Here is a 26,878-nt window from a genome sequence, read left to right as displayed (position 1 = left end):
TACCTCTGCGTCCCGCGCCTTAGGCGCATAATTTTCCCACGGGATGCACAGTTCCAAATAATGTGCGTTTTTGGGACGCAAGGAAACTTCTCAGTCAAAAAAAAAAAAAAAAACTAGAGTCCATCTTTTTTTCCAGCAACGATCGCAGTTTGACAAACGCCGCCAGTGTTGTTTTGATCTCGCGTTAAGTAATCTCGCGTGACGAGAGTTCCGTTCTCGTGAGATTGGCGAGATCGGCCTTCACCTCGCGGAAAGCAGACGATTGCCAAGTTGTGTAACGTTAAAACAAGTGTTGCGAAAGTTTATTGCGGCGATATCACAGAGGAAGCTGCTAAAGTTGGATAGTTTTTTTGCGATAAAAAGTTGACTTTGAGAAAGCCTTGCATCATTGGAAGCAGAGTAAAGAGAGGAGAATTTATGAACTCAAAGACGGAACCATGGGATGAAATAAGAACCTATTTCTCAGCAAATCTTGTCTGCCTGATTTATTTAAATGTTTGCAGCATTTGTTTATAAGAAATAAACCTATTATCAATGTAAATTGTTGTTGTTTGTGTTATTATCTTATGCAATTGAATAAGTAGACCATTTCAGAATTCGACATTTGGGACTCTCTAAATGCATAATGGGACTTATACTTTTCTGATCAGCGAGTCCCAGGGACTCGCTGGGGCTAAACTGTAAGATTATCACTGGGAGGTTGTGTATAGGCCACACACACCAAACATGTGGTGTTATTCGAGCTTCCATAATTGGTCGCATCAGAAGCCTCCAATTGTGAGATGCAGAAATGTTGCATTAAATGAGTGAATATAAACATGACACATTTGTGTTTCAAGCAAAAACAACCCATCACCATCTCTTACCTCTCCATTCTTCCCAAACGAGATGGTACGAGCCTCCATGTCAAGAACACAAGTGATGAAGTCTCCCTGGGTAAAGCTGCTAAGAGTCAGGGTTTGTTCCCCATTGTGATAGAGGTTTCCACTGTATGCTCGGTATAACCACATATCTGATGTGGTACGGTGGTTGAAGTCATGTACGGGCCATCGCGAAACACCTACGCACGTGCCCTCATTGCCCCGATTCTCCTTCACAATGTAAAACTATGGAAAAATAACAACAGTCAACAATCAATCCAAAGAAGAGCCTAAAAATGAAACAAATTCTGTTTTGATTAATGCCAAACATTTTCTCACAAAATCAAAAACCTGAAAAATAACTGTAATACAGTAATTAGACTAAAATGACTAAACAGACAAGGTAACTGATGGCAGGGTTCCTACAGATTTCTTCCCAAATTTAAGACCATTTTCACAAGAAATGCAATACCTATTTCATAAACTTTTTGGAGAAAAAAGAAATCTGCGATCTTATGTTAATTTATTTCTTCAAAGGGGAAATGTAGAACGTGTGGATGTAAGAAGGCAGCATATTGAGTAGGCTAATCACGTGGCACCATCATTGTGCAGATCGAGGACTGCCGCAGCTGTTCTCTCATCATATGTTCTTGAACAACCTGGCATGGGATTCTAGCATATTCATGCCCATTGTACCCAGATAATTTATTTTCTGTACATACAATGCATACTGCACACTGTACAAATACTTGTACATCATTTCAGCAACTACCCGCCCTTTGTGCGGGGTCTGCATTGCCCTGATTTTCCGCACTGCACACATACAAGAATTTTTAACCTAAGAGGACAGTCTGGGCGGAGAAAAATGGCGAATGAATAAAAGCTGTTGTTTGTAACAGTCTTTTGTCCTTCCCAATTCTTTGTTTTCATTTATTTTGTTAAATGTACAAAGTATGTAGACTGCTCACCCCAAACTGAATAAACAAAATAATGATGACGGATTGACGACCCCCTCTGCATTTCTGCGAACCTTTTTGCACACAGCAACAAACACCCACATTTGTACTGCTAAGGGTAAACGGGTTTTAGTCACAAATGCCGCTATCATTGCTCGAATACAACATGTAATTTCTTGCACTTCTGACAAACCCTCATCGCCTTCTGAAGTCAAATATTTGAAGTGGGATCCAGGAATGCCCAGAGTAACAATACTTGGGAATCTTTTTCTTCATTTAACAAGTCATAGATTACCATAATAGTTATATAGTTGAGCATTACAAATATAATTTCGTTTCGTCATACTGGTGCAGTAGTCATTACAGAAACAGGTTGCAGGTATGTTACACAGTATATATTGGGTGGTGGTGTCATACATTGTCGATGCACTTCATATTAAGAGAAATCATAGCATCGTACCTTCCACTGGTAGCAACCAGAAGAGATTCCAGTGGAGGCCAAGCCATAACCTTTGCCACCACTGCCATGTGTCAGCCCTTGTCCATTTTCCACCACACAACATTGAGCTTTCTCTGGGTCAAAGGACACTTCTTGGATGGGAAGGTTCTCCTCTTCTTCCTCGGCCTCTCCCTATCAATTAAAGGTATGTCAGTGCCACAAATAATTCAATATTGACCCACTTTATGGAGATAACTGTGCTTTTTTTCCCAACCTGTAATTTCAGTTCATGTAATTTTTCTTTAATCTGGATGGCGTGCCTAGCTTGAGCAATAGGAGCTTCCCACATGCAGTCAGACAACAGGGAGAAAAGTCGCTCAACAACCTGGAAGATTTATTATCAAGTCAGTTGTGTGCCCGAGTGCGTGTGTGTGTGTTTTTAACATTGAACATTTAACATTGACAGCATACAAAATCTTCATCCATCTCTGCTTAAGAGGAGTGTAGCTCTAAAATTGAAACTTAAATCAACATTCAGATAAAAACAAACAACAATCACCGTTGTCAAGAAGTGTGAGCTAAAGCCAGTGCTGTTTGTAGGAATGAGTAAGATGAAATACTATATACGTGCTGAAGCTAAAAATATTGCCATAATCATTCTATGTTTTCTGTTATCATTCAAAAATATACGGGCTTGTATTCATACCTGTGTCATTTGTTCATCCTCCATATTGGCCTCACATGCAGGTAAAACAGCTTCCAAAACATGTAGCGCTAAAAGCCGAGTTCTTAGGTTCCCCACCAGAGGGACCCCTAGAATTGAAAGTCAGTTGCGTTTTATTTGTGTCATAGGCCATCCCCAAACCATTGAAGAACAGATGGCCTGCTTACCAGAGCAGCATTTCTGCGCGGCAATATTCAGCAGCACTTCAGTCCATTTTGGGGAGGCCATCTTAGACTGGATGGCTTTGGAGGACACTACTCTCCTTAGGAATACTAAAAAGTCTCCCAAATGCAGCTCAGCAGTGTGTTGCTTGCGTAGTAAAGCTGAAAAACAACAAAATGTACCCTAATCATTTAGCCAAACCTTCTAAATTATTATAGTTGGGTTTTGAAACATAATCCCACAGGTGAAACCTGAAATGTAAATACATTACCTAAGAAGACACTTGCTTTTGTTTTTCCCCCTCACTGTCTAACCCGATTACCAAAATTGTTTGGATTTGCTAAATGGCAGAATAAAGAGGATTTTTTTATTTTTCATTTTGTATTAATTTTGTCAAATGTAGAAGGTTATAAACGTTTAGTATTTGGTGGAACTGTCAAGCTATAGAAATTCCTTGGCATACATATGACATATATGGGGTGATTTGCACATTTCAGAACAAAGCCCATTTTCCTCTGGGATACAGAATGTGGCATCTAGATGAATGTGGCATCTTCAGGCATGCGGTAATTGAACCCAAGGATGAACCAAGTGGTAAGTCCACGATTGTCATCCTGATATCTTGGCTGATTTGTTTTGACTTTTCCATGATGTTACACAAAGAAGCCCTGTCTTTCAGGTGTGCCTTCTAATACATCCACAAGTGTGTATTTAATAAACTCAAACAATTGTCAATTATCAGATGGTTCCAAAGACATGACATCATCGTTTCTCAAATTGTTTAAAAGCATACTACCGGTAATCATTGAAAAAGTAATGGTAATTTGTCTTAAAAATTATTTTCTCATTATTCTCACATTTAGCAAATAGGAATAATATTGTTATTATTAAGTGACGTAAAACAGGAAGGATGTATTTTTAAATGGTGTAAACCTCTGGTTTCAACTGTTAATATTTGGTCACCTCTGAAGTCTTTCTTCTCAGAGTCGGAAGAATCCTCTTGTTTGGATTCTTCATGGTCTTTTCCAGAAGATAGGACACTAACTCCTGCCTGAGATAGAAGGTTCTTCAGTTGACTGCAGAGGAGGTCCAGCAATGACTGGACAACCTTTGGACTCAATTTGTCTGCATATGTCCTGTAAAATCAACCATATTGTTGAAAATCAAATATCCAATTATACAGTACAGTGTAGTGTTCTTTCTTTACACCACAAATTACCCAGTGCTGATGGCCAGTATCTGCAGCAACCGTGTAGAGGCCACCTTCAGAGCAGTGCTGAGCTGGGATACTCCTGGTTTGTGCAACAGTTGGAGGGGCTGTCCCAGCATGGTGTCTGTGCCACATAGCTGGGACAGCACACTGAGCAGCCCGCTAGAAATGGCCAGGGAGACATCTACTGGCTGGTAGCGCACACTTAGTGCAAATACGGTGACCAGCAGAAGACGCTGCTGCGCTTCTGAGTTGAAGAAAACCAAAAGAGTTGAACATTTCAGGCTGGGTGCTGACAGAAGCTTTGATCGTTTTGGTATACGTGCAAATTCATAGCGATCTCCAAAGCGTATTTGCACTAGGTATCGGTATTACGTACAGTAATAATTTGACAGGCCAGCATAGAAACAAATAAAAACAAAATTGAAAGACCCTAACTCCACCCTACTAAAAATACAAACCAAAACAAAAAAAAAACAAGGACTTACATGTAATACCCCCCCCCCCCCCCAAAAGTAATGAATCAAGCAGCCACACAGCGTGTGGGGGCATGCCCGCGAGCCGCCATTTGCCCATCCCTGCTTTAGATCTTACCTATGTGATGTTTTTTTGCCTGCAACGCCCGCTCCAGTGTTACAGATAGTTGTTGGTAAATCTTATGTACAGCTGTCTGAATTTCCAACTGGAGGCTTCTCTTAGCTGTTTTAACACCATCCTGAAAAGAATGCAAGGGCAAGGTGTATTAAGATATATAACTGCTTTCAACTCAGAATCCAGCTAAATACAGTTTTTATCATGTTAGACAACGTAGCTCCCCATAACCAAACCACCTTTCTGCAATCACTGTCAGACCTCATACCTGATAATGATGCAGCTGCACACTCTCTCGCTTCAGCCCTCCGTTGCCGATAGTCCCCAGGCCAAAACAACCAGCCAGGAACTGCAACCTGACAGAGGTGAGTAGGGAAGAGGACTGGAAAGCACTGCATGGGCGATCTGTGTTCCCTGGCAGACAGCCCTTCTCCTCCATACCAGCAATCAATACCACAATTTGATGGAGAGCTTCCAATCTCAGCTGCAGACACAAAATATGACATTAGAAAAGAAGACACTGATGGGATGACATGGATATATGCATATCCCATTTCTTTCTCAACTAACAATTGTACAGCATCATGTTGCACGACTGAAACTGTCAGGCGAGTGGGAATGATATGGTGGCCCGTTTGTAGATTGAACTGAGGTGGATATGCTGGAATGAGTGTAGATATGTGTGTAATGCGCACCAGCATCACCATGTGCGCTGAGAGGGTGAGAACAGTGCGCAATTGCTCACGCGCGTAGCTTAGAGGGAACAGTGTTCAGAACACATCTCCAGTTATAAGACAGTGCACACACTTGTGCCACTGCATTATATCAGTAACGTCCCCTCCATTTTTTTTAAATTGAGTTGAGGTTTTAGTTCACATTAATGGTGGAAACAAATAGAATTTTATGGCTGCAAAATGCTCCAAAAATCTGGGTCATGTTTACCACTGTGTTACATCACCTTTTTAAACAACATTCAATAAACCTTTGGGAACTGAGGACACAAATTGTTGAAGCTTTATAAGCGGAATTCTTTCCCATTATTATTTGATGTGCACCTTCAGCTGTTCAACAGTCCGGGGTCTGTGTTGTCGACAGACATTTTCAATGGGATACAGGTCTGGACTGCAGGCAGGTCAGTCTAGTCCCCCCACTCTTTTATTATGAACCCATGCTGGTGTACCACGTGCAGAATGTGGTTTGGCATTGTCTTGCTGAAATTAGCAGGAGCATCCATGAAAATGACATTGCTTGGATGGCAGCCTATGTTCCAAAACCTCTATGTACCTTGCAGTATTAATGGTGTCTCCGCAGATGTGCGGCTTAGGTACCCATGCCTTTTGGCAGTAACACAGCCCCATACCATCACAGATGCTGGTATTTGAACTTTGCTGGTTTTCGGCCTTGCCGCTTACATGCAGTGATTTCTCCATATTCTCTGAACCTTTTGATTATGTTATGGAACGTAGATCATGAAATCCCCACATTTCTTGCAATTGTACATTGACGAACATTGTTTTCAAAATGTCTTTTTTCTCATGCACTTGTTCATAAAGAGGCGAACCTCGCCCCATATTTGCTTGTCAATGACTGAGCAATTCAGGGAAGCTCCTTTCACACCCAATCATGACACCCAATCACTGTTCGCAGTTATCTTGTTCACCTGAGGGAAGTTCCAAACAGAATCTTGTAGTTTCTTAGTCTTTTTTTTTACCCACCTGTTCCAGCTTTTTGGGAACGTGTTGCAGCCATAAAATTCAAAGCTAATGATTATTTGCTAAAAACAATAAAGTTCATCAATTTGAACATTCAATACCTTGTCCTTGTCGTGTATTCAATGAAATATAGGTTGAAAATGATTTGCAACACACCGTCCCAACTTCACCGGAATTGGATTTGTTTGTTGTGTAACGTAGGATGGTATAGCAGTGCACAAATATACTGTATCAATCTCTCACCTCTGCCCTGCTTTGTTGCTGTTCCATGGCAAGGATAGTGGCCTGTGGACTGGTTGACATGCTTTCTTCTGGTTCTTTGAAGGCTGGAGTGAGGCTTACGTCACCATGGATGAAGCTGATCATATTGTCAATAAGAGCATGAATCCCAAGAGAGCGGTTTAGGTCCAGGTCTGATTCTTCATACGAGTATGCGGAGCTGTAGCTACGCTGACGGCTTAGTTTTGCACGAAACCAAGACTCAGCCAATGAGTCTGGAGAGTTATGAAGTAGACCTGGGGGAATGGAGAGAGGAGAAACAGGAGTAAACAGAAGTAGAGTGAAGGTACCTCAAAAAGGTGAGAGAATTCAGAAGCAATCCGGAATTAGCAACACTTTTGCTCGACGGGTAAGCTCGTCATCTCTTTTTGTTCTTTAATTGACTATAGATTCAAAAAAATTAAACCAATAACATTTGGGGGTAGAATAATAATACGTTAGGAATAAGTCATGCTACCAATGTACAACCATAGCTAACATTGGCTTGTTTACAATGTCAATGGTAGCTCAGTCTTGCATGCTCTGTTATTTTTTTAAGCTAAATATGTGTTATCTGTGACTATTTGTCATGATGACTACACAAATAATCGCATTATGAATGGCCATGTTTTGTTAGGGAAAGGTGTGACTTTAGTCAGGGACTAGGCAGGAAAAATGAGTGACATGAGACTATGTTCGAATCTTGCAAGCAGTTTTAACACTGCAAACTTCAATTCGCATCATGTGTGTTGCAGGCTGATAAATAATTACAGTTACAGCGGTTTCTTTGCCTAACTGGGATTTTCTCTCGCTCTCAGGGGATGGTTGCAGAGACACTTGCTTGTCCGGGTGTTCTCTGTGGACATTCTTGTGAGTACTTTTCTCAGATGTACTTTTCGATTTGTGGTTTTTTTTCCCGTAAGCAATAAGCCGCAAATCACACCTGTGTCCGTGACAATGCATTTGCTTTTGTCCAAGATGCAATCATAATCAAAATAATCCCAAATGGGGCTTTGCCATTTTCTCCCAACTTTCGCCGTTATGCTCTTTTGTTTTGTTATTGTTTTATACCCATCAGACCTCATTGTCAACGCCTTATGCCACTTCAGACACCGTGGTGCCGTAAAACAAGTGTCGTAAAACCGGCAGCGCAATCTTTTATATTTTAAATGACCACAAAACTTTACAAAACAAACGGTATTTTCACTACAATTATCGTTCGTTCTCGATACTTTTGTGAGCAGACATCATTTTAGTTAGCGTTTTTCAAAAAACAGTAATTTCTATTTTATTTAGGTAATGAAATTTTGTTTTTGTTTTTAATTTTAGTTTTCATTATTTCGTTCGTTTATGATCAGAACTTTGCTGTGCATGAGATTTGTTTTACCTTTCTTTTTGTGAGAGAAGGCCAAGTCCAGATCAACATTTCTCCTTCCGCTCTGGAAAAAAAAGACATTGAATGAAGGGGTGCAACGACTAATCGCCAATAAATCAATTATCAAATTAATCAACAACATATTTTGACAGTCGATTCATGGTTGAGAGCACTTTCCTCAGAATTTCAGCCTCTCGGCAGTAAAAACTCTCCGATTTCTGTATTCCTCCATGAAAGCAGACTGATTATCTTTGTGTTGAGTCAAAAGAAAATATTTGCAAACATCTGCTTTTAATTTGGAAAACAATGATCACCGTTTTTGCCCACTTTCTGACATGTGAAAACCAAACCAGTAACTGAATTATAATTAGTCTGTTTGTAGTCTGTTTTAAGCACTATCAATTTAAAATAAAGTCCTTGTTTTTTACTAGAGCGGTGGAAATTAAAACATGTTTTAAATCTGATTCATTGATTAATACATAAAATAATTGACAGTTTATTGGATGATTGCACGCATGTGAACCAGGTGAGAATGCGGTGCTAAATGTAAAGATACTTGAAATGCTTCGAAGATAAAAATACTTTCATTTTCACACAAACAGATTAAGTGTAAAAACAGCAACATTATCATGGACATTATCCATGTATGGGGTATAAGTATGATGTACCAGATTATATCCCTCTTCATCAGATTCAGGCTGGGATAGGTCAGACTCGCTCCTTGATTTCATCAGCCTGTAGCTAGGACTGCTTTGAACTGAACGGCTCTCTGCACTCAGACTCTCGCTCCTGCAAATACAAAAACAGCTCGACCATACATACTTTTTCAAGAAAACAACGGTGCCTTTTAACACATTTGACTGGTTTGGGGAAAGTACTAGTAGGAAGTGGCTGAAGGTGTTGGGTTGGTTTTAGTTCAAATGATATTGGACGATCATGGATTGTTACAAAGTGGTTCCGGTTCAATTAGTACATGCAGATTAGTAAATGTCTATAAGACATCACAACATTATCTATTATACAAGATAAATTTAAGACAATTGTGCATTAAACTAATGTACTGTATGTTGTGGCTTGTTTCTTTGCGCTTTGTTTAATGTTATGTTATTTGTCCGATTCCTTCACAGGAACCATGCTCCTTAAAATCAGAAATAATTCAAATGCCGACTAGTCTGATGAAGACAGTGTGTTGAAATGTTGGAATTGAAGAAAAAAAAGACATTTGGAGCTTCTCTGAGAGTGCTGTACATTTTTGGATGTCCAATCAGGACTTGAGTTCTGATCTCTGTAACAGGGGTCGAAAGTCATATTGTGAATTTGTTTACCCTCATCCTTAAACATATGTTGTGCACTGCTAATATCAGTCATCGCTTCTCAGGCACTACACACTTGTATGCACTTAGCATGTATCGCAGTTTGATGTTTGCATTTCATACATCTGTGTGTGTGTTACGACAATGTAAAACATATTTTCGTCCACCTACATTATTTTCATTAGATTGCCTGGTCTCAACGATTTACTGCTCACTACACTTGCTTGATTTACAAAGGAGGTTTGAGCCTCAATCGGTGGTAAATTGCTTTGTAATTGTTTTGTCAGTGACACTTCTTTTCAACTGTTCATTATTCCGCCCGTCCTACTGACTGAATCTAACCTGGTCATGAAGCCTAGACAGTCTTGTGTTCCAGCAGCGGTTTGCCCCTCTTCTTGGTTCTGCTTGGTCAGTTCATCCAATACAGGACTAACCCCCAATATGAGCAGGGCACAGCGGTGAATCACAGAGTTACAAGCTGCTGTGTACAAGTCCTGGCCTTCAGGGAGAATCGTACTGCCCCTTCTTCCCTCTTGAGACGGAATCGTATCCTCCTCTCCTCCTCCATTGGTTACTGTTCCTCCGCTCCTGGAAACCAAACTGGAGCCAAGGCCAACGCTGGCAGCCCTCTCTCTGTCCCGACTACGTGCTACATCTCGTGCGGAGAGAAAACACTGAAAGATTTCTGTGTGAAACAAAACACATAAAAAAGACATAAAACTAGGTTACAGGAAAACCAACAGACATGTTCTAGCTATTTAATCGGACACTCGGTCAGGATAAAAACATGTGCAAATGCATGAACGTTTCAGTCCAATGGTTTGTAACAAGGAAGGTGGTTATCTAAACCCAGATATGTAGGACTTTTCATCACCGTAAGACCACAGCAACATAAAAAGGATTATATAATATGATAATCACATACTTGTGTTAAGTTATGGCTGCATGACATACAGTAGCTCTAAGCATCCATCTATCCAATACTTTTGGAGGGGACTGTAATACACAAATAATAATAATAATAATGCATTTTATTTAAAAGCGCCTTTCATGCCACCCAAGGACACTGTACAGACAATAAGAAAATACAATGTAAAAATTAGTAAACGAGATATTATATAAAAACAGGACATAAAATCATAAAAACATAGGAAATGGAAGAGCTATGTGTTGTAGGCAATCCTGAACAGGTGTGTTTTTAGACGGGACTTGAAAGTGGAAAGAGGTGTGCAGTTTTGGAGGTCCGGAGGTAGGTTGTTCCAGAGCTTTGGAGCAGCGTGACTGAAGGCTCTGGCTCCCATGGTGCTCAGTCGGGCAGGGGGCACTGACAGGCGGAGGGAGGACGAGGATCTGAGGGAGCGAGAGGGGATATGCACCTGGAGAAGGTCGGATAGGTAAGGAGGGGCCAGGTTGTGGATGGCCATATATGTATATAGAAGCAGTTTGTAATTGATGCGATGTTGAACAGGGAGCCAATGGAGCTGTTGGAGAACGGGGGTGATGTGCTGCTGGGAAGATGTTTTTGTGATGATGCGAGCAGAGGCGTTTTGAACCAGCTGGATTTTATGAAGGGACTTTTGAGGTAGGCCGAAGAGGAGAGCGTTGCAGTAATCAAGGCGGGATGTGACAAGACTGTGGACAAGAATAGCAGTGGTGCGGGGGGTGAGGGAAGGGCGAAGTCTGGTAATATTGCGGAGGTGGAAATAAGCAGTGCGGTGTTGATATGTGAGTGGAAGGTGAGCATGCTATCCAGGATGACACCCAGACTCTTAACCTGGGGGGAGGGGGACACTAGGGAGCTGTCAATGTTGAAGGAAAAACTGTTTACTTTGGATAAAGTGGATTTGGTGCCAAGAAGGAGGACTTCAGTTTTATTAGCATTTAATTTAAGAAAGTTTGTTGTGAACCATGTTTTGAGTTCGGAGAGGCAAGAGGTGAGGGAGGGGGGGTGGGAGTATGGAGTTTGGCTTGCAGGAGAGGTAGAGCTGGGTGTCATCAGCAAAGCAGTGAAAGTGGATATTAAATTTGCGGAGGATATGGCCAAGAGGCAGGAGGTAGATGATGAAGAGAAGGGGACCTAGGACAGATCCCTGTGGTACACCTGTGGTGACTGGGGAGGGCTTTGAGGTGAAGGATTTGAGCTGGACAAACTGAGTGCGGCCAGTGAGGTAGGAGTGGAACCAACTGAGGGGAGTGTGGGAGAGACCAATGGAGGAGAGTCTATTGAGGAGGATAGGGTGAGAGATTGTGTCAAAGGCAGCGCTCAAGTCTAGGAGGATGAGGATGGAGACTAAACCGGAATCAGATGCTATGAGGAGATCATTTACAATACGGATTAGGGCAGTCTCTGTGCTGTGGCGGGGGCGGAAACCGGACTGAAAGGGTTCATAGAGAGAGTGAAGGGACAGGTGGGAGTGGAGTTGAGCAGCAACAGTTTTTTCAAGGATTTTCGAGATAAATGGAAGGTTGGAGATGGGGCGGAGGTTATCGAAGTTGTTGGGGTCAGAGCCATGTTTTTTCAGTGTGGGGGTGATAGCAGCGGTTTTGAGGAGTGATGGGACAAAACCAGAAGAGAGTGAGGAGTGGATAATAGCAGATATGAGAGGAAGCACAGAAGGAAGGCAGGATTTAACAAGGGATGAAGGGAGGGGATCAAGCTGGCAAGTGGTGGGCTTGGATTTGAGTATGAGGTTGGATAATTCAGCAGTCGTTGGTGGAACAAAACTGGAGAAGAAATGACAAGGAGAAGAAGGTTCAGATGGGGGGGGGGGGGCAGGCAGGTTTTGATGGAGTTGGTGATGGATCTTAAGGATTTTGTGATTGAACTCCATTATGGAGTTGCAGGTTGCTGTGGAGTACAGGTGGAGGGGGAGAGAGTTTGGTGGCCGGAGGATTTTGTTCATGACGGAGAAGAGAGTTCTTGAATTTCCTTCGTTGGAGAGGATGAGGCCGGAGTAGTAGCTGGATTTGGTTTGTGCAATTTGGTCCTTGTATTTAGTGATATGGGTAGTGTACATGTCCTTATGGATGGTGAGACCGGTTTTCTTATAGAGTCGCTCAAGTTGGCGGTTTTTTGATTTCAATGATCTAAGAGTGGGTGTAAACCAGGGGGCAGATGTAGAGAATGAAGCAGTCCTGGTCTTCCGCTTCCCTAAATGGCCTACATATACAGTATGGCGCATCCTTTGGTGTACTCCAAAGGCTTGGTATGATGTTTATGACTACACTCCAAACCGTAGCCGATTCAAACACTGATGACGCATTTTCTGGCATTGACAAGTATACTTGTCAATTATGTTTTTTTGTCAACGGGGATGGGTGGGGTTGCATGTGATGCTGCTCCACGATACATTTCAAACTTGGAAACAACTTTACTGATGGCATCGATGCCACATCAATAGAAGATCAGCACAGTTTGAGTCCACTGGGAGAAATGGTCGCATTTTGTGCAACCTTCCAGTTTTCTACTGCTGATTATCAAAGAACGGAAAAAGGCAGAATCAAACATTTTTTGCTGGTGAAAGGAGTGAATTTATTCATTTGGTAGATTTATTGTCATTGAACAGAATATCCTGTAGGTCTTGAAAGTGCCAAAATGCTGTAAAATGGCTGTCAGTGAATAGTTTCGAGCACAGGGAGACTGTGAAAAGAACTTTTGCAAGGCAATCCCAAGCTTTGAAGTCAACCTGTCCCCTTATCATTTGGTTTACTTAAACTGTCATGCATGTTTCTGGCTATTTGGAGGAAATGGGGAGATAAACCAGCTTTGTGGAGAAATAGTGGCAAAAAAAAACACTAAAGTTTTTATATATTTCTATACCAAAAATTGACATTATGACCACCAACACGAACTCCTTACTATTTGGAGCTCACAGATGATTATCAGGAAACATCTCAGTGGCCCTCCTCCCTCAAACGTGCAGCAATGTCATCAGCATGAAGACCACTAATGCCACTCTTGTTAATTGCTTTTGTTCACTTGAACTGCCTGCAGACGTACGAATGAAAGCAATGCTGTTTGTATTTAAGGGTTCACCAATCGATCAGATTGGTTTGGAATCTGCAGCAATTTCCTTAGTTTTTTGGGTGATCGGATGATCTCTTCAAATAAACTCGTCTTGTCCATTGATCTCATCTTCCTCAAAGAGGTGTGGAATAAAATTCAGCGACTGACCACTTCTACAGTCAGATGACAGTCTTTTCAGTTTTCTTTAGAGAACTACTTCATGTGCAGTTAAGACAAAATGTTTGTATTGTATCACAGGTGTTCAATGTTTTACAATAATTGAAGTTTGGAACTCAGAAGGTGTATGTTGTTCAAAAAAAAATAATAATCTGGATTGGCAAATATCTGGATCGGTAGGTCAAGCTTTTTAAAGATTGGGGATCGGTGATTGGCCAGAAAATTAGGATTGGAGCACCCCGAGTTTTTTGTGACTTCATGAAGATTCAAGGGCCGATTAGAGACAGCAGATAAGGCCTGGCACGGCTCAGGCTGTACTCGAAGCGTGCATGTGTGATGTGGCAATTAGCATCTCTTACTTCATATCACATGGTTGACATATCACAAGCTAATAAATTCATTATTTTGGACTGCATGTTCATATCGTCACAAATGTGTGATGCACTTACTTCCAGCTGTCATGACTTCATGTTCCCGGTCTTCCTCTTCATCATCTTGCTCCTGATGGCCCTCTTCTCTCTCACGGTCAGCTCTCTCTTCCAATTCAGCCTCCTCGTCAATGGTACGGGTAAATGAATGTTCTTGTGGATCCATGTCTAAAGAGTCCTGATTGTCTGAAATCTTACCAAGACGGACAGTGTAACATGATAGTTTTCAGTGTTTCAATACAAGAACTTAGGAAAGAAAATATTAATTAGAGTAAGCATTAGGATGTCGGACAATTATGAAACATCTACTTTCAATTAAATTATTATTTCCTGAAATATACACAAACTATCTCTGTCTGTCTGTGGAATGGACACTTACTCTCCTCTCCCGAGATGACGATCGTGTCTGAATGAAGTCCATATTCTTACATGCGAGCAGGCGATTTCGTACCATATAAACACTGCGATAGATCTCTGCCAAGGACTTAGATGGCTGGTCTCTATAGGAAAGGCAAAATGTGAGAATTGACGATTCAAAGTATATTTAATTTGGGCTTGTTTTCAAAACAATTTGGTTTATTACCTTCCCTCTCCGTGTGCTTGTTTGTGCAACCCAGTGTGCTTCAATAAGGCTGCTAAAACAAACCTGGAAACAGTATCTAATAGGGATTCATTACTAAGAGAGGCGGTGTCCCAATCTGCGAAATAATGCACAACAGACAGAGCACACTATCATATGTCTTTTCGGGACATTTCCTTGAATTTACAGCCTAATTCATTACATCTTGGGTCACCTACACTTTATCTTTTTGAAATTGAGAGCAAAACTTTGGTGACTGAATAATGGACAGGGCTAACAAATTTTACGCCTGCCACGATGCATGTGTTGAAACCAAAATCACGATACTCTCAGACACGAACCTATGTCACCTTTGAAATGGCAAAAACACGACAACTCTTCCAACTCCCAAAGCCCATGCCGCCAGCCAAAGTACAACCATATTATAGAATATTGTTTGTATTAATTTAAAGTAATTTAACGACCCACAAACCGACATTGAAGATGCATTTCTTTAGCAAGCCTTGTTCAACTGCATGTCATTTTTTCGTTGACAGTTACATGAGCAAGGTTAGAAAAACTGTCTACTATGACTACAAGTTCAATTCCATAAGGTGGAATGGAGGAGAGGAAGACAAATTTATAATATTGCTAAGAACCCTGAAAGTCTAGATCCTCCAAGCTCACTTAACGCAACATTTACCGTATTGGCCCAAATATAAGACAGCCCTGATTATAAGACGACCCCCTCTTTCTCAAGACTCAAGTTTGAGAAAAAGACTTTGAACACCAAATTAATTTTTATACAGAAAATAATTACAGTACATCTGAAACAAATGATTATAACAATATATTTGAGAGAAAAATCATGTTATTCTGCCTCATTCAAATCTTAATATCTGAACATTTAAATATGTAAACTAAAGTGCAATCACATTCGTAAATGAATGGCTTCTGGTTTTTGAAATGTAAATTACATCATAACTTCTCCTCAACTGCCGGTTAACCTGGCCCATCTTCGACCCACTTTTCTCCAGATTGTCGCTACGTTTCTCCATTTTCTGTTATCTCTTCCATTATTTTCTTCTCTTTTCTTTCTTACCGCTATTTCTTATTTTTCTTCTTCATGCTACTGCTATTTTTATTTTTATTCTGCATGACAGGGGTTCACTTTGGAATGGGGAGTCAAGTTCAGCATTCGCCTCAATGATATCTAGCGCCATCTAGCGTTGTGAATGGGTATAATTTCTAGACCCCGAATTTAAGACGACCCCCACTTTATCAGTCTTATTTCAATGCAAAAAACACTGTCGTATATTCGGGCCAATACGGTATTATATTAATAAATTAGATCTATAATAAATATAACATCCATCTATTAATTATCTGAACCGCTGACCCTCACGAGGGTCGCAGGCGTCCTGGAGCCTATTCCAGCTGTCTTGAGGCAGTAGGTGGGGTAGACCCGGAACCGGTTGCCAGCCAATTGCAGGACACGCATAGACAAACAACCATTCGCGTTCACAATAAATCTCACCTAGGGACAATTGCACCGTAAGATTATAATGTATGATGGCTGTGTGTCATGATTTACTCCCATGGGTTATAGTTCAGTCTGCCACCTAACTAACAGCTGCTGTGTGGAACAACCATGACAAGTGAAACATTTTGACCACCATACAAGCTTTCTGTCATTCTTATTGTTCACTGTTTGCATTAAATAACAAATGACAATAGGAAAAAGTGACACGATAAAACTATCATCTTCACAATGCACATCATCATATCACTCAGCTCTAGCCATTACTTTAGGAATGTGACACAATATGTCTGGTTTAAGACTGACCTTTGCTGATGGCATAGTCTTGCATGGTGATCCAGAGACTGTTTGCAGGTTCTTTGGAGGAGCCTAAAGCCAAATCTACCAGAATACTTAAATTAGGATGCACTGTGCAGTCGAAAGGCTTCTGTTCTTCATTATCCGACAGTGCAGCCTCCAGAAACGAGCTAATAGAAGCATCTTAATGAACAAAGTGATTGGGAGAAAAAAAAATCATCACATTAACAGACATATGCAAACAAAATACAAAATGTAGCAACTGGGTGAAGAGAAACAAGATGATGACAAGGAAGAGTGTTTACGTAAATGTAGATAATCAAATATAGATATCTCTTTACCCAGGTGTGGGATGTCCATCTCCAAGCCATTGCTGAACAGAGGGGTTTTGAGCCAGTAACCAGTATCCTGCTCCTCCAGAGAGGCAGGGGCGCCCTGCAGCATCCCACCAAGACAACGACCTACCAGCAAGGCTACTGTCCTCTCCAAGTCAACAAGCCACACCCAGGACAGCGCTGGCTGCGGAAGAGACATTCCGGAACCTGGCTCTGCGAAGTCTGACATACCTAGGAAGTTGGAGGAGGCAATATTGTGCTAAATAGAAACATTACTCAAAAATGTCGTAATGTCAACATTCAACATTGATGCTTATCCTTTGCTGGTGAAGACAACAACAACTTTTGGGCTTTAATATTGCACTCGCTTTTGTTAACATGTACGGCGGGACAGCATGCAAGGACGACAGAATCCTGGACAGTCTTGTCTTGACAGTACTGCGATATAAACGTAAGTGTAAAAATTATTCTGTAAAGTATTTCTGAATGATTTATTTAAATGTGTAAGTAAATATTTCTTGTTAAAAGAAGAATAATGAACCATACTTATTCTACTCTCGACTGCTCCTTCAAATGTTTCATTTTCATGTAAACTGTTTTTTCTATGTAGTGATGTAGATTTCATCGTAGATTTCATCCATTTATCTATCGATCCTCTTCCGCTTATCTGAGGCGGAGTCATGTGGGCAGCAGGAAAGCCCAGACTTCCCTCTCCCAAGCAACTTTGTCCTGATCCTCCAGAGGTGTTCCCAAGCCTGCTGGGAGACAGTCTCTCCAGCATGTCCTCTGTGATCGTCGTGCCCTCCTCCCAGCGGGACATGACTGGAATACCTCACCAGAGAGGTGTACAGGTGGCATCCTGACAATATGCCCAAACCACCTCCCCTCGCTCCTCTCAATGCAAAGAAGCGGGTCAATTCTGTGCCCTTGCTAGATGACCGCAGTTCTGACCTTATCTCTAAGGGAGAGTCCGAACACCCTGCAGAAAATCAATTTGGCTGCCTGTTTACGGAATCATCTTCTTTTGGTCACGATCCACAGCTTGTGACCAATGGTGAGGTAGGAACGTAGATCAACCGGCTCAGCTCCCTCTTCACCACGACAGACTGATACAGAGTTCACATCACTGCAAACATTGCATCCATCCTCCTGTCGATCAGATGCTCCATCCTCCTCTCACTTGTGAATAAGACCCCAAGATACTTAAACTCCGCCACTTGATTTTCATCCCAACTACTTCACACTCGGCTACCAACCGCTCCAGACAGAGTTGAAGCTTGAGGCTTGAAGCCAACAGTACGACATCCATCCATCCATTTTCTGATCCCCTTTTCCTCACAAGGGTCACGGGGCGTGCCAGATCCTATCCCAGCTGTCTTCAGGCAGTAGGCGGAGTACAGCCCGAACCGGTTGCCAGCCAATCGCAGGGCACACAGACGAACAACGATTCGTGCTCACACCTAGGGACAATTTAGAGTGTTCCATTAACCTGCCATGGATGTTTTTGTGATGTGGGAGGAAACCGGAGTACCCAGAGAAAACCCACGCAGGCACGGGGAGAACATGGAAACTCCACACAGGAAGGCCGGAGCCGGAACCGAACCATGCACCTCTGCACTGTGAGGCCGACGTGTTAACCAGTCGACTACCGGGCCGCCTACAGTGACATCTTCTGCAAAAAGTAGAGATGTAATACAGGGACCACCAAACCGGACACCCTCAACACCTTGGCTGCGCCGAGAAATTCTGTCCATAAAAGGTCTGAACAGAATTACTGTACTGAGAAAGGGCAGCGCTGGTGAAGTCCAACACTAACCGGAAATTAATCTGAATTACTGCTGGCTAAGTGCACTAAACTGACACCGGTCGCAGAGGGTTTGAACTGCCTTTACTAGGATGTCTGACACCCCATACTCCTGGAGCACCCTCCACAAGATCCCCCAGTGTACACGGCCTTGTCCAAGTTCACAAAGCACATGTAGAATGGTTGAGCGAACTCCCATGCAGCGTCGAGCCAATGTGTTAAGCTGGTCCACTGTTCTGCGGACAGGACAAGAATTACACTGCTCCTCCTGAATCTGAGCTTCAACTTCCAGACTGAGCCTCCTCTGGAGGCTGAGGAGATTAAATATATCCCTCACCATAGCTACACTTCAAGCCCTTGCCGTTTGTATTCCAACAAGTATAGTAGAACACAGTGTAGTGTCATCCATTCGTAATCATTGGTCCCATAATTACTCAACTCAACTGTATTTATAGAGCACTTTCAAACAGCCATCGCTGCACACAAAGTGCTGTACATGGAGCAACTAACATATACAACAGCAAAGCAACAAATCAGTAACAAAGACGGTAGAGAGCACCAAACAGTATAACTAAGATCATAATTTGGGTCATGCTGAATCAAATGCCAAAGAATACAAGTGAGTTCGTACATCCCTAGCTTTAAGCGTAACATCCATAAAATAATCTAAATTTGAAACTATGAAATAATTAATTGGTTAAATTTCGTACCATGAAGAGGCCACTGTAGCTCCTGGTCCTCCAGAGGGAAGGCAGCAGGCAATAGCCTGTTTAGCCGGTCCAGTGGAGGGAACAAGTCAAGGAGGTAGCTTAGCAAAGGCCTCGCCACAGCCACAGGAAGAAGCAGCAGTGAGTTGGTGATCTGACACAGCATACTGCCTGCCGCTGACACAAAGATCACTTCTGGAAATGACAGAGATGTGTGTTGAAACCATGAACATCCATAGATTATTTCTGGAGGTCATAAAATCATGATCTCATTTCATAAAAATCTTAGTGATGGAATTTTCAGAAATAAAAAATGAAGGGCTAAAAAAGTAGAAATAAAGTTTAGGAGGACAACTCTTGAGATTTAGGAGTTTGTGAAACTAAAATGAACTTACTTTGCCAATGTCATACGGTTTCAAGAAAAACATACACATACTTTACTGACAAAGACAGACAAAACACAACAGAAGCAATTCAATAAACAAATATAAACACCTTGATATAAAGGTAGTATAAGTATTTCATGGTGAATGGACAAACAAAAAAAAAGGAGGAAGCAATGCCAACATACTTTAAAGGGGAAATCAAGTCAAGTTTTGTGAACAAATATGTTCTACCTGCCTCCACTAGTCTAAACACAGCATTCTGATGAAAATTACATTTGTGGAATATGAATTAAGCAGCAACATCCACCTGTTTTAATCCATGTCTGAGGACAGCCATTTTGTCCCTTGCTCTCAACTGAAAATGACATCACCGTGGGCTCAGCTTGCAAATGTCACATGACCAAACCCTAAAAACACGTGAGCCATGATCAGTCATTACTTTGGCCTCAGGTGTCAAACTCAAAGCCTGGCAATGAGATCTGGCCTGCCATATCAGGCCCGCAAAAGAAAATCATGTGTGTACAACTTGGTCGTGATCCTTGCCAATTTGGAACAAAAATTTGGAATTGTCATGTGCAATAAATAACAACATTGAGATTTATCAGTGATTTTTTTTGGTTACCCTTTTGAATCTTCCTATTCTTCTTGACTTCTGATTTCAATAATAGCAAGGCATCAATTTGTGTATACATGTAATAATACGATGAGCTGATTAAACATTTATTTTGTTTCACTGTCATAAAGGCCCATTGACGTAAGCCATAACTACAAAGTGGCCCGCAACAAAAATTAGTGTGGCGCCCCTGCCTGAGGGAGTGTGATGTCATTTCAGTTGACAGCAAGTCAGAAATTAGCGAAGTAGTAGTTGGATTTTTTTTAATTAATTTAAAAAAATTAAATAAAAAAGAAGCATGGATTTTGCTGCTTAATTCATATTGTACAAACACAATATTAATCAGAATGCTGTGTTTAAATTAATGGGGTATATTAGAACATATTGTCAAGAACTTTTTTTTTCTTGACTTAACCTCTAATCTTGTAAAAGGGATTGATTACACACCTTGTAGCTTCTCGCGTACGCTGCCATTCCAGGAACTCTCTTTAATCAAGGTGGCTGAACGGGAGAAGATATCTGTGGCGTGAGGTAGAAGGAGTTGCAAATGCTTATGGAGCAGAGCAACACTGCTGGAGTTCTAGAGAAAACAAAATGCATATCGAGTTAGTGATGTATTTATAGCACCTGCTGTCAGGAGCACTATTTAAATTTGTTCACGTCCCAAAAAGCCACAACCTGTGTAGAGCAGGTATTGAACAACTTCAGAATTGGTGTAGTCGGTGCTAATAAGATCATAGTAAAGTTGACAACGATTAATCATTGACATCCAAACACAGGCTCGGCCTCAATGTCTCTCACCACATTGTTATCAGTGGCACATATCCTAACTTATTCAGCCAATCACATTAAGACTAGGCTTGGGCCGATTACCATGTTGAGGGTAGACCGTGGCTTTAAGAAGTCATAAATCCCTAAAAGTGTTATTAATAACAGCAGCCTCTTGTTGGTGTCGAACAGTTTTTCAGATAGCAAAATAATCGATTGTGGCAGACCTAATACATATACAGATATATAAAGGGATGTCGATAATTATCGGTCCTTTCATTATCAGCATGACATTGGGAAAAAAAATTACACCACTTGTTCCGGTTTAATACTGCAAATTAGGCCTAGATTTTAGCCAACATTGAAAGGCACCTCAAATACAGTAACGTGCCACCAGGCAAAGTCCCCTCAACTCTAAAGCAATATTTAAAATAAATATTCAAACTCGAGATAAAACATTTTATGAGCCAATACCCAGAAGCACTTTTATTTTGAAGTTGTACCCAGTAGCATGTCGTGGCGTGACAGCTGACTTGACTCATCATTCAAATTTCGTATGGGGCCATTTGCCAATGCAAACTATTGCTACAAACTTCAAGAACGACCTGAAATAATGCTCAATCACAAATTAAGGACGCTAAAAACTACTTAATTATGCTGACACTGTCATATATGGTGCCTGTTGTCATCCTTTTGTTGTCAGCCTTCTATGGCGGCTCCAGCGTGACCAGCGCTCAAGTGTTCCATACAGGCTGGCCTTGACCTAAAATTTGAGATTTAGTGTTGTGCCATCGCTATCAATAAGTACAGTCATGTCTCATTAAAATCTGCTCACTTAAACCCACTGGGGGATTTGGCATGGAATAACCCACCACCTAAGTATTGGAGAACACCTCAACCAATCACACCTGGTTAGCTTACCTGTAGTTGCCACTAATGAGTGTAATGTACATGTGCAGGTGTTTAAACATTTCATATTACTGGTTGATTTCATTGTAATGCAATGAAATAAGGTATGCACGTTGCATTAATAATCCACAACATCAGACTGTATTGTACCTCGGTTACATGGTTGACATGGCAGAAGGCCAATAGTTGCTTCTGCAAGGAGCAAAGGAGCTGGTGGAGGTGAGCTGGTTGGCTGCTGTCAGAGGAGGACAGGCCCTGCTGCAACTTGTCACTGTTTTTCTCCAGCTCACCAAAAGCCTGATCCTGTAAAATCAACCATAATCACAAAAGGGACTTGTGCTTGGTTCAGGTAAAAAAAAAAAAAAAGACACCCTTTACCATAATTCAATTAAATAAATGTGAGAATTTTTTTGTTTTTTGTTGGCTTAACAGCTACCAGACATCTATTCTTGTTTGGTGAACAATGTCTTATCTATCCGTGTTGTATTTCTTATATTCAAATTACAGTAATCCAGTTATGCAACATACACCATCAGCTACTGTACTCACGGTATAAAAACCAAGATTCCTCAGTAGTGTCTTCATGAGGATCTCTGCTAGATGGGTATCAGGGTGGCCTGCTGTGGCACTGTGGTTTGGGTCTGGGGATGCTGTGAATCCCAGGCCACAGTTTAGCGCCTCAGGACCATCAGCAGGAGAGCTATAACCCAGGAGTGAGGCAACATGTGTGTGGTCCTGGAGACTGGTCAGGATGATGTCAAGCTGCATTCTCTGTGGCAATAGACAGACTTTGTTAAGACCTATGACCGGTGTTAATATTTTCAAGAAACTATTATAAATTAATAAGGATAGTCAGGATCCTTGAGCATCTCATTGCTTTCTTTTCATACCGTCTTCCATATTATGCATAATGATACAAATGTCATCTTTCGTGTTGAGACACACTACGGAATAGGAAACACAGACACAATCCTCGTGTACAATCCAATCCTATTTTTAAATCCTCATAAACTTGTTATAAACCATCTGCGCATTAGGCTGCATAGGTTACCTGTCCTTTGGACAGACTCTCCCATCTGTCCGGGCCCTGAGGCAGCAAGGAATGAAGAAGCTCCATCCTCTCTCTCAGTGGAGGCAGCAGCATGGTTGCTCCCACTGAAAGTGTCTCAATCACCGCCTGATAAGGAAAAACACAAATAAAGAGTTTTCCGATATCATAACAGATTCCAGATTAAAACCTGTTGCACTGGATAGATAGCAAAAGTGACTAAGTATACCTCCGACCGCTCATTTCAAGGTGTAGATGGCTAAATGGAGCAATATTTTAAAATTAATTTATTTTATCTGGTGTTAAAAATAAGCACAATGATGGTGTTTCAAAATATGCAGAAATAACTCATTTTGAAGTCAAAGCAATAAATACCTGAAAAGTTCAGCAATTTTAAATAAAAATATTTTAATTCTGTGAACTGTTATAAAAAAAGATTTTGAAAACTTATTGATATACAGCGTGACATTTACAAATAGATATTTCACTTTTGAGATACATTAGTACATACATACATACATGCCATGTATTACCTCCTGAATCTCATCTGGAACAGAAGAATCCATTAACCTGAAGAGCAGATTCCTCAGTGGCCTAGCTTGCCGTCCCAGGATACTTGTAGCTACTCCCCCGGCAAGTGCCAGAGCCAGATGATTGGATAAAAGCCGAAGGCACATCTTAAGGAAGTCATGATGCTCCCTGAAAATGCATACATTTTGTAGCGGAGGGGGCATACTACTCAAAATCTGTTCCCCCAATTTGTCATTTTCCCTTTCCGTTCATTTTCTTTTACACTATATAGACGCACATCCCAGTACACTCAATATAACTGTAAAACAGAGCATGTTCTAGCCATGCTCCTTATTTTGCTAAAGAGCATGTGTAAGGCAGGAGGAAACCTCAGGCAGAAACAAAGTCCAGAAAGGTAGCCTTCCTCCAAGAGTATTATTGTCATCACTCTATTGCTTCGTGAAGTTAGTCATATTTACCTAGATGAAGGGAAGGGGAGAGGAGGAACTTCACTGTTGATACCATCGCAATAGCGGTCAAGAAAGGAGCGTAAGTGGGAGAAGGTGCTTTCCTCGAGGTCAACACAATAGGGTCTGTGCCAGGCTACCACTTGCCTAAAGTGCAAAACACATTTTTTCTTCTGAATGTCAAGTGGAGACAGTCAGCACATGAAAATGAAGCTCAAATGAGGGCCAAGTCCAAGAAACCACATACTGACAGGTCAGAAGCTTCAGGATATGCTATAAAATTCAATTAAAATATAGACCCGAGATATTGTGCCATGAGCACTTATAACGTCAAAGTCAATCCATAAATCGATAGCTGACCTGTCTCTGGGAAGAGCTGTCCAGGCCAGACTATGGGAAGTCCCTGCGGAAATCTGCTGTACGGTCACCCCATCCAAGCCGACTATTTTTTTCGGCTTTGTGATTGGTCCTGTGGAGTTTCCCTGCCCACACTGGCCCATGGAGTTGTTTCCCCATGCATAGACTTCATTGTCTATGCATGTTAGTTGGGACGAAGAGCGGAAACAAAGTTTAATTTCCAGCGAAGGTTCTGTACTACAAGTGAATTAATTTCATATAATTTAAGTGCAATCAAAAGGGAGCATTATCTTAAAGTGGTCTTTGGTCTTGCATAAATACTGTCTCATCTTTCACACAGACTGGGGAAATTCAAACAAATACAGTGACGAACAACATTTATCAAACAAGAGTGTCTGCAGGTTCTGATTAGCATTTAATCTGTAGCTGCTGTTTATTTCCCACTGACAGGCATTTAAAAATAGCCACGGTGTCAGAAAGTGCGAAAGACGAACCATACCATGCGACAGGGCCAAACAGTGGCTGTCCCCTATGGAGATGTCCACCACCCTGGTCGTAGCCAGCTCCTCGATCAGTTTCGGTCTGAGCGCTGTTGCTTCAGAAGACCCGCAACCCAAGCAAGCACCGCAACCCCAAGCATACACCTATCGTCACAATGACAACAAGGAACATTGGCAAATGATATCCACTACTTACAGTTCAGTGAAAAAATATTTACCCTTTTCTCAAATTCGTACTTTTTTGCATTGATTCTCCACTTGAATGTTTAAGATCATCAAACAAATGTAAATATTAGAAGCTAACACAAGTAAACATAAAACAGAATATTTAAATGGTGATTTTATTGATGAAAGGAAAAAACATTTTAAACTACATGGCCCTGTGTGAAGAGGTACTCGGCTCTTAAATCAGAACTGGTCGGACCACCTTCTTCAACAACTAAATTCAAACATTTTCTAAGGCTGGCAATGAGTCTTTCACATCTTTCGTGAGACACAAAATTGCTTTAATTCAGCAACACAGTAGGGTTTTCAGGCATGAATTTCAGCATTTCAATCGGATTTTAGTTCGGACTTCGATTCTGACCATACCAAAAATGTCTATTTAAAGCCATTCAGAACTTCACTTGCTGGTGCCTTTTGGATCATTGATCTGCTGCAGAACATAAGTGACGTTCATCTTAAAGTTGTGAACTGATGGCCGAACACACTCCTTCAGCATTTTCTGGAAGGGACCAGAATTCATGGTTCCCTCAATCTCAGCAAGCCATTGAGGGCCTCAAGTAGCAAAGCAGCCCCAGGATAGCACACTACCACCATGTTTGACTGGTGGTATGATGCTCGTGTCTGAAATGCTGATCTACATATTCATACATCAAAATTGAATGAGTCACACACCTTCCAAATAGTTGAACCTTCAGCTCTCAGTCCACTGAATATTCTCCCAGAAGTCATGGAAATCATTCAGATTTGTTTTGCAATGGTAAGACAAGCCTTCATTTCTTTTTGGTCAGCAGTGGTTTTCCTGTTGTCGCTGTGATCTAGGGATCATTTCTGTAGGCTGACCGTTCCTGAGAAGGTTCACCACTGTTCCATGCTGTCTCAATTTGTAGATCTTAGCTCTCACTGTGATTCGCTGGAGTCATAAAGCTTTAGGAATGGCTTTTTGTAACCCTTTCCAGAATGATAGATGCCAATTATTTTATTTCTCACGTGTTCTTGAATTTCTTCGGATAATGGCAATTTGTTGCAGCTTTTGAGATCTTTTGGCTCACTCCATTTTGTCAGACAGGTATTATTTAGGTGATTTCTTGATTGAGCGGGTCTAAAGGTAATCAGGCATGGGTGTGGTCAGTGAAAATGAAATGAAAAATTAGATTAGCCACAGTAAATTAAAGGGGATGGGGATAGGGTGGACACTGGTACTCTTTCCACAGAGAGCCACATCTGTTTAAATAGATTTTTTTTCCTTTAATAAATCAATCCCCATACAAAAACTGCATTTTATGTTGACCTGGGTTATCTCTGCCTGATATGTACAATTGGTTGATGAGCTTACACATTCAAGTGGGGAAAGGATGCAAAAGGTAAGCAATGGAAAAGAGGGCAAATAATTTTTCCCAGCATTGTATGTCACGAACTATAATGGCTCAAAGACTTCAACCAAGCATTCATCGCGAGTCACCCTGTGTCCTTTAGGTGGCAATAGCTGCTATTGTTGTGCATCACAATGTTAATACTGAAATAAAACAGGTCACTTCTATAGCGCTTTTCTACCCTGAGTACTCAAAGCGCTTCACACCGTTAGATCCTAATTCCCCTACTGATGCTTCTTGCTCAAGGACACTTGGACATGGTCACCATGGCC

General features: G+C 41.3%; 1 protein-coding gene across 2 annotated transcripts in view; it reads right to left on the bottom strand.

Moving 5' to 3' along the window:
- Positions 1–26,878, bottom strand: part of herc1 (HECT and RLD domain containing E3 ubiquitin protein ligase family member 1) — an 84,546-nt gene that overhangs the window by 37,631 nt on the left and 20,037 nt on the right. For both annotated transcript variants that reach the window (XM_086106272.1, XM_086106273.1), the window contains exons 9-35: positions 25,011–25,155; positions 24,515–24,686; positions 24,167–24,301; positions 23,711–23,876; positions 23,181–23,306; positions 22,679–22,900; positions 22,280–22,432; positions 20,900–21,032; positions 19,457–19,648; positions 16,949–17,173; positions 16,617–16,790; positions 14,795–14,909; positions 14,591–14,711; positions 14,233–14,404; positions 9,943–10,285; positions 8,956–9,076; positions 8,300–8,351; positions 6,898–7,169; positions 5,211–5,426; positions 4,946–5,066; positions 4,361–4,598; positions 4,105–4,277; positions 3,147–3,302; positions 2,962–3,068; positions 2,530–2,640; positions 2,277–2,447; positions 867–1,106 (exon numbers count right to left, since the gene is read on the bottom strand). In XM_086106272.1, the coding sequence (XP_085962398.1) occupies positions 867–1,106; positions 2,277–2,447; positions 2,530–2,640; positions 2,962–3,068; positions 3,147–3,302; positions 4,105–4,277; positions 4,361–4,598; positions 4,946–5,066; positions 5,211–5,426; positions 6,898–7,169; positions 8,300–8,351; positions 8,956–9,076; positions 9,943–10,285; positions 14,233–14,404; positions 14,591–14,711; positions 14,795–14,909; positions 16,617–16,790; positions 16,949–17,173; positions 19,457–19,648; positions 20,900–21,032; positions 22,280–22,432; positions 22,679–22,900; positions 23,181–23,306; positions 23,711–23,876; positions 24,167–24,301; positions 24,515–24,686; positions 25,011–25,155 (4,572 nt within the window). The remainder of the gene's footprint in view (positions 1–866; positions 1,107–2,276; positions 2,448–2,529; positions 2,641–2,961; positions 3,069–3,146; positions 3,303–4,104; positions 4,278–4,360; positions 4,599–4,945; positions 5,067–5,210; positions 5,427–6,897; positions 7,170–8,299; positions 8,352–8,955; positions 9,077–9,942; positions 10,286–14,232; positions 14,405–14,590; positions 14,712–14,794; positions 14,910–16,616; positions 16,791–16,948; positions 17,174–19,456; positions 19,649–20,899; positions 21,033–22,279; positions 22,433–22,678; positions 22,901–23,180; positions 23,307–23,710; positions 23,877–24,166; positions 24,302–24,514; positions 24,687–25,010; positions 25,156–26,878) is intronic.

The sequence above is a fragment of the Hippocampus guttulatus genome, chromosome 3 (genome assembly GCF_054856545.1).
Source record: "Hippocampus guttulatus isolate MCC_2025c chromosome 3, RoL_Hgut_1.0, whole genome shotgun sequence".
NCBI lineage: Eukaryota > Metazoa > Chordata > Actinopteri > Syngnathiformes > Syngnathidae > Hippocampus > Hippocampus guttulatus.
Note: the sequence above shows the minus strand (reverse complement) of the source record. Positions and strands in the feature narration are given on the sequence as shown.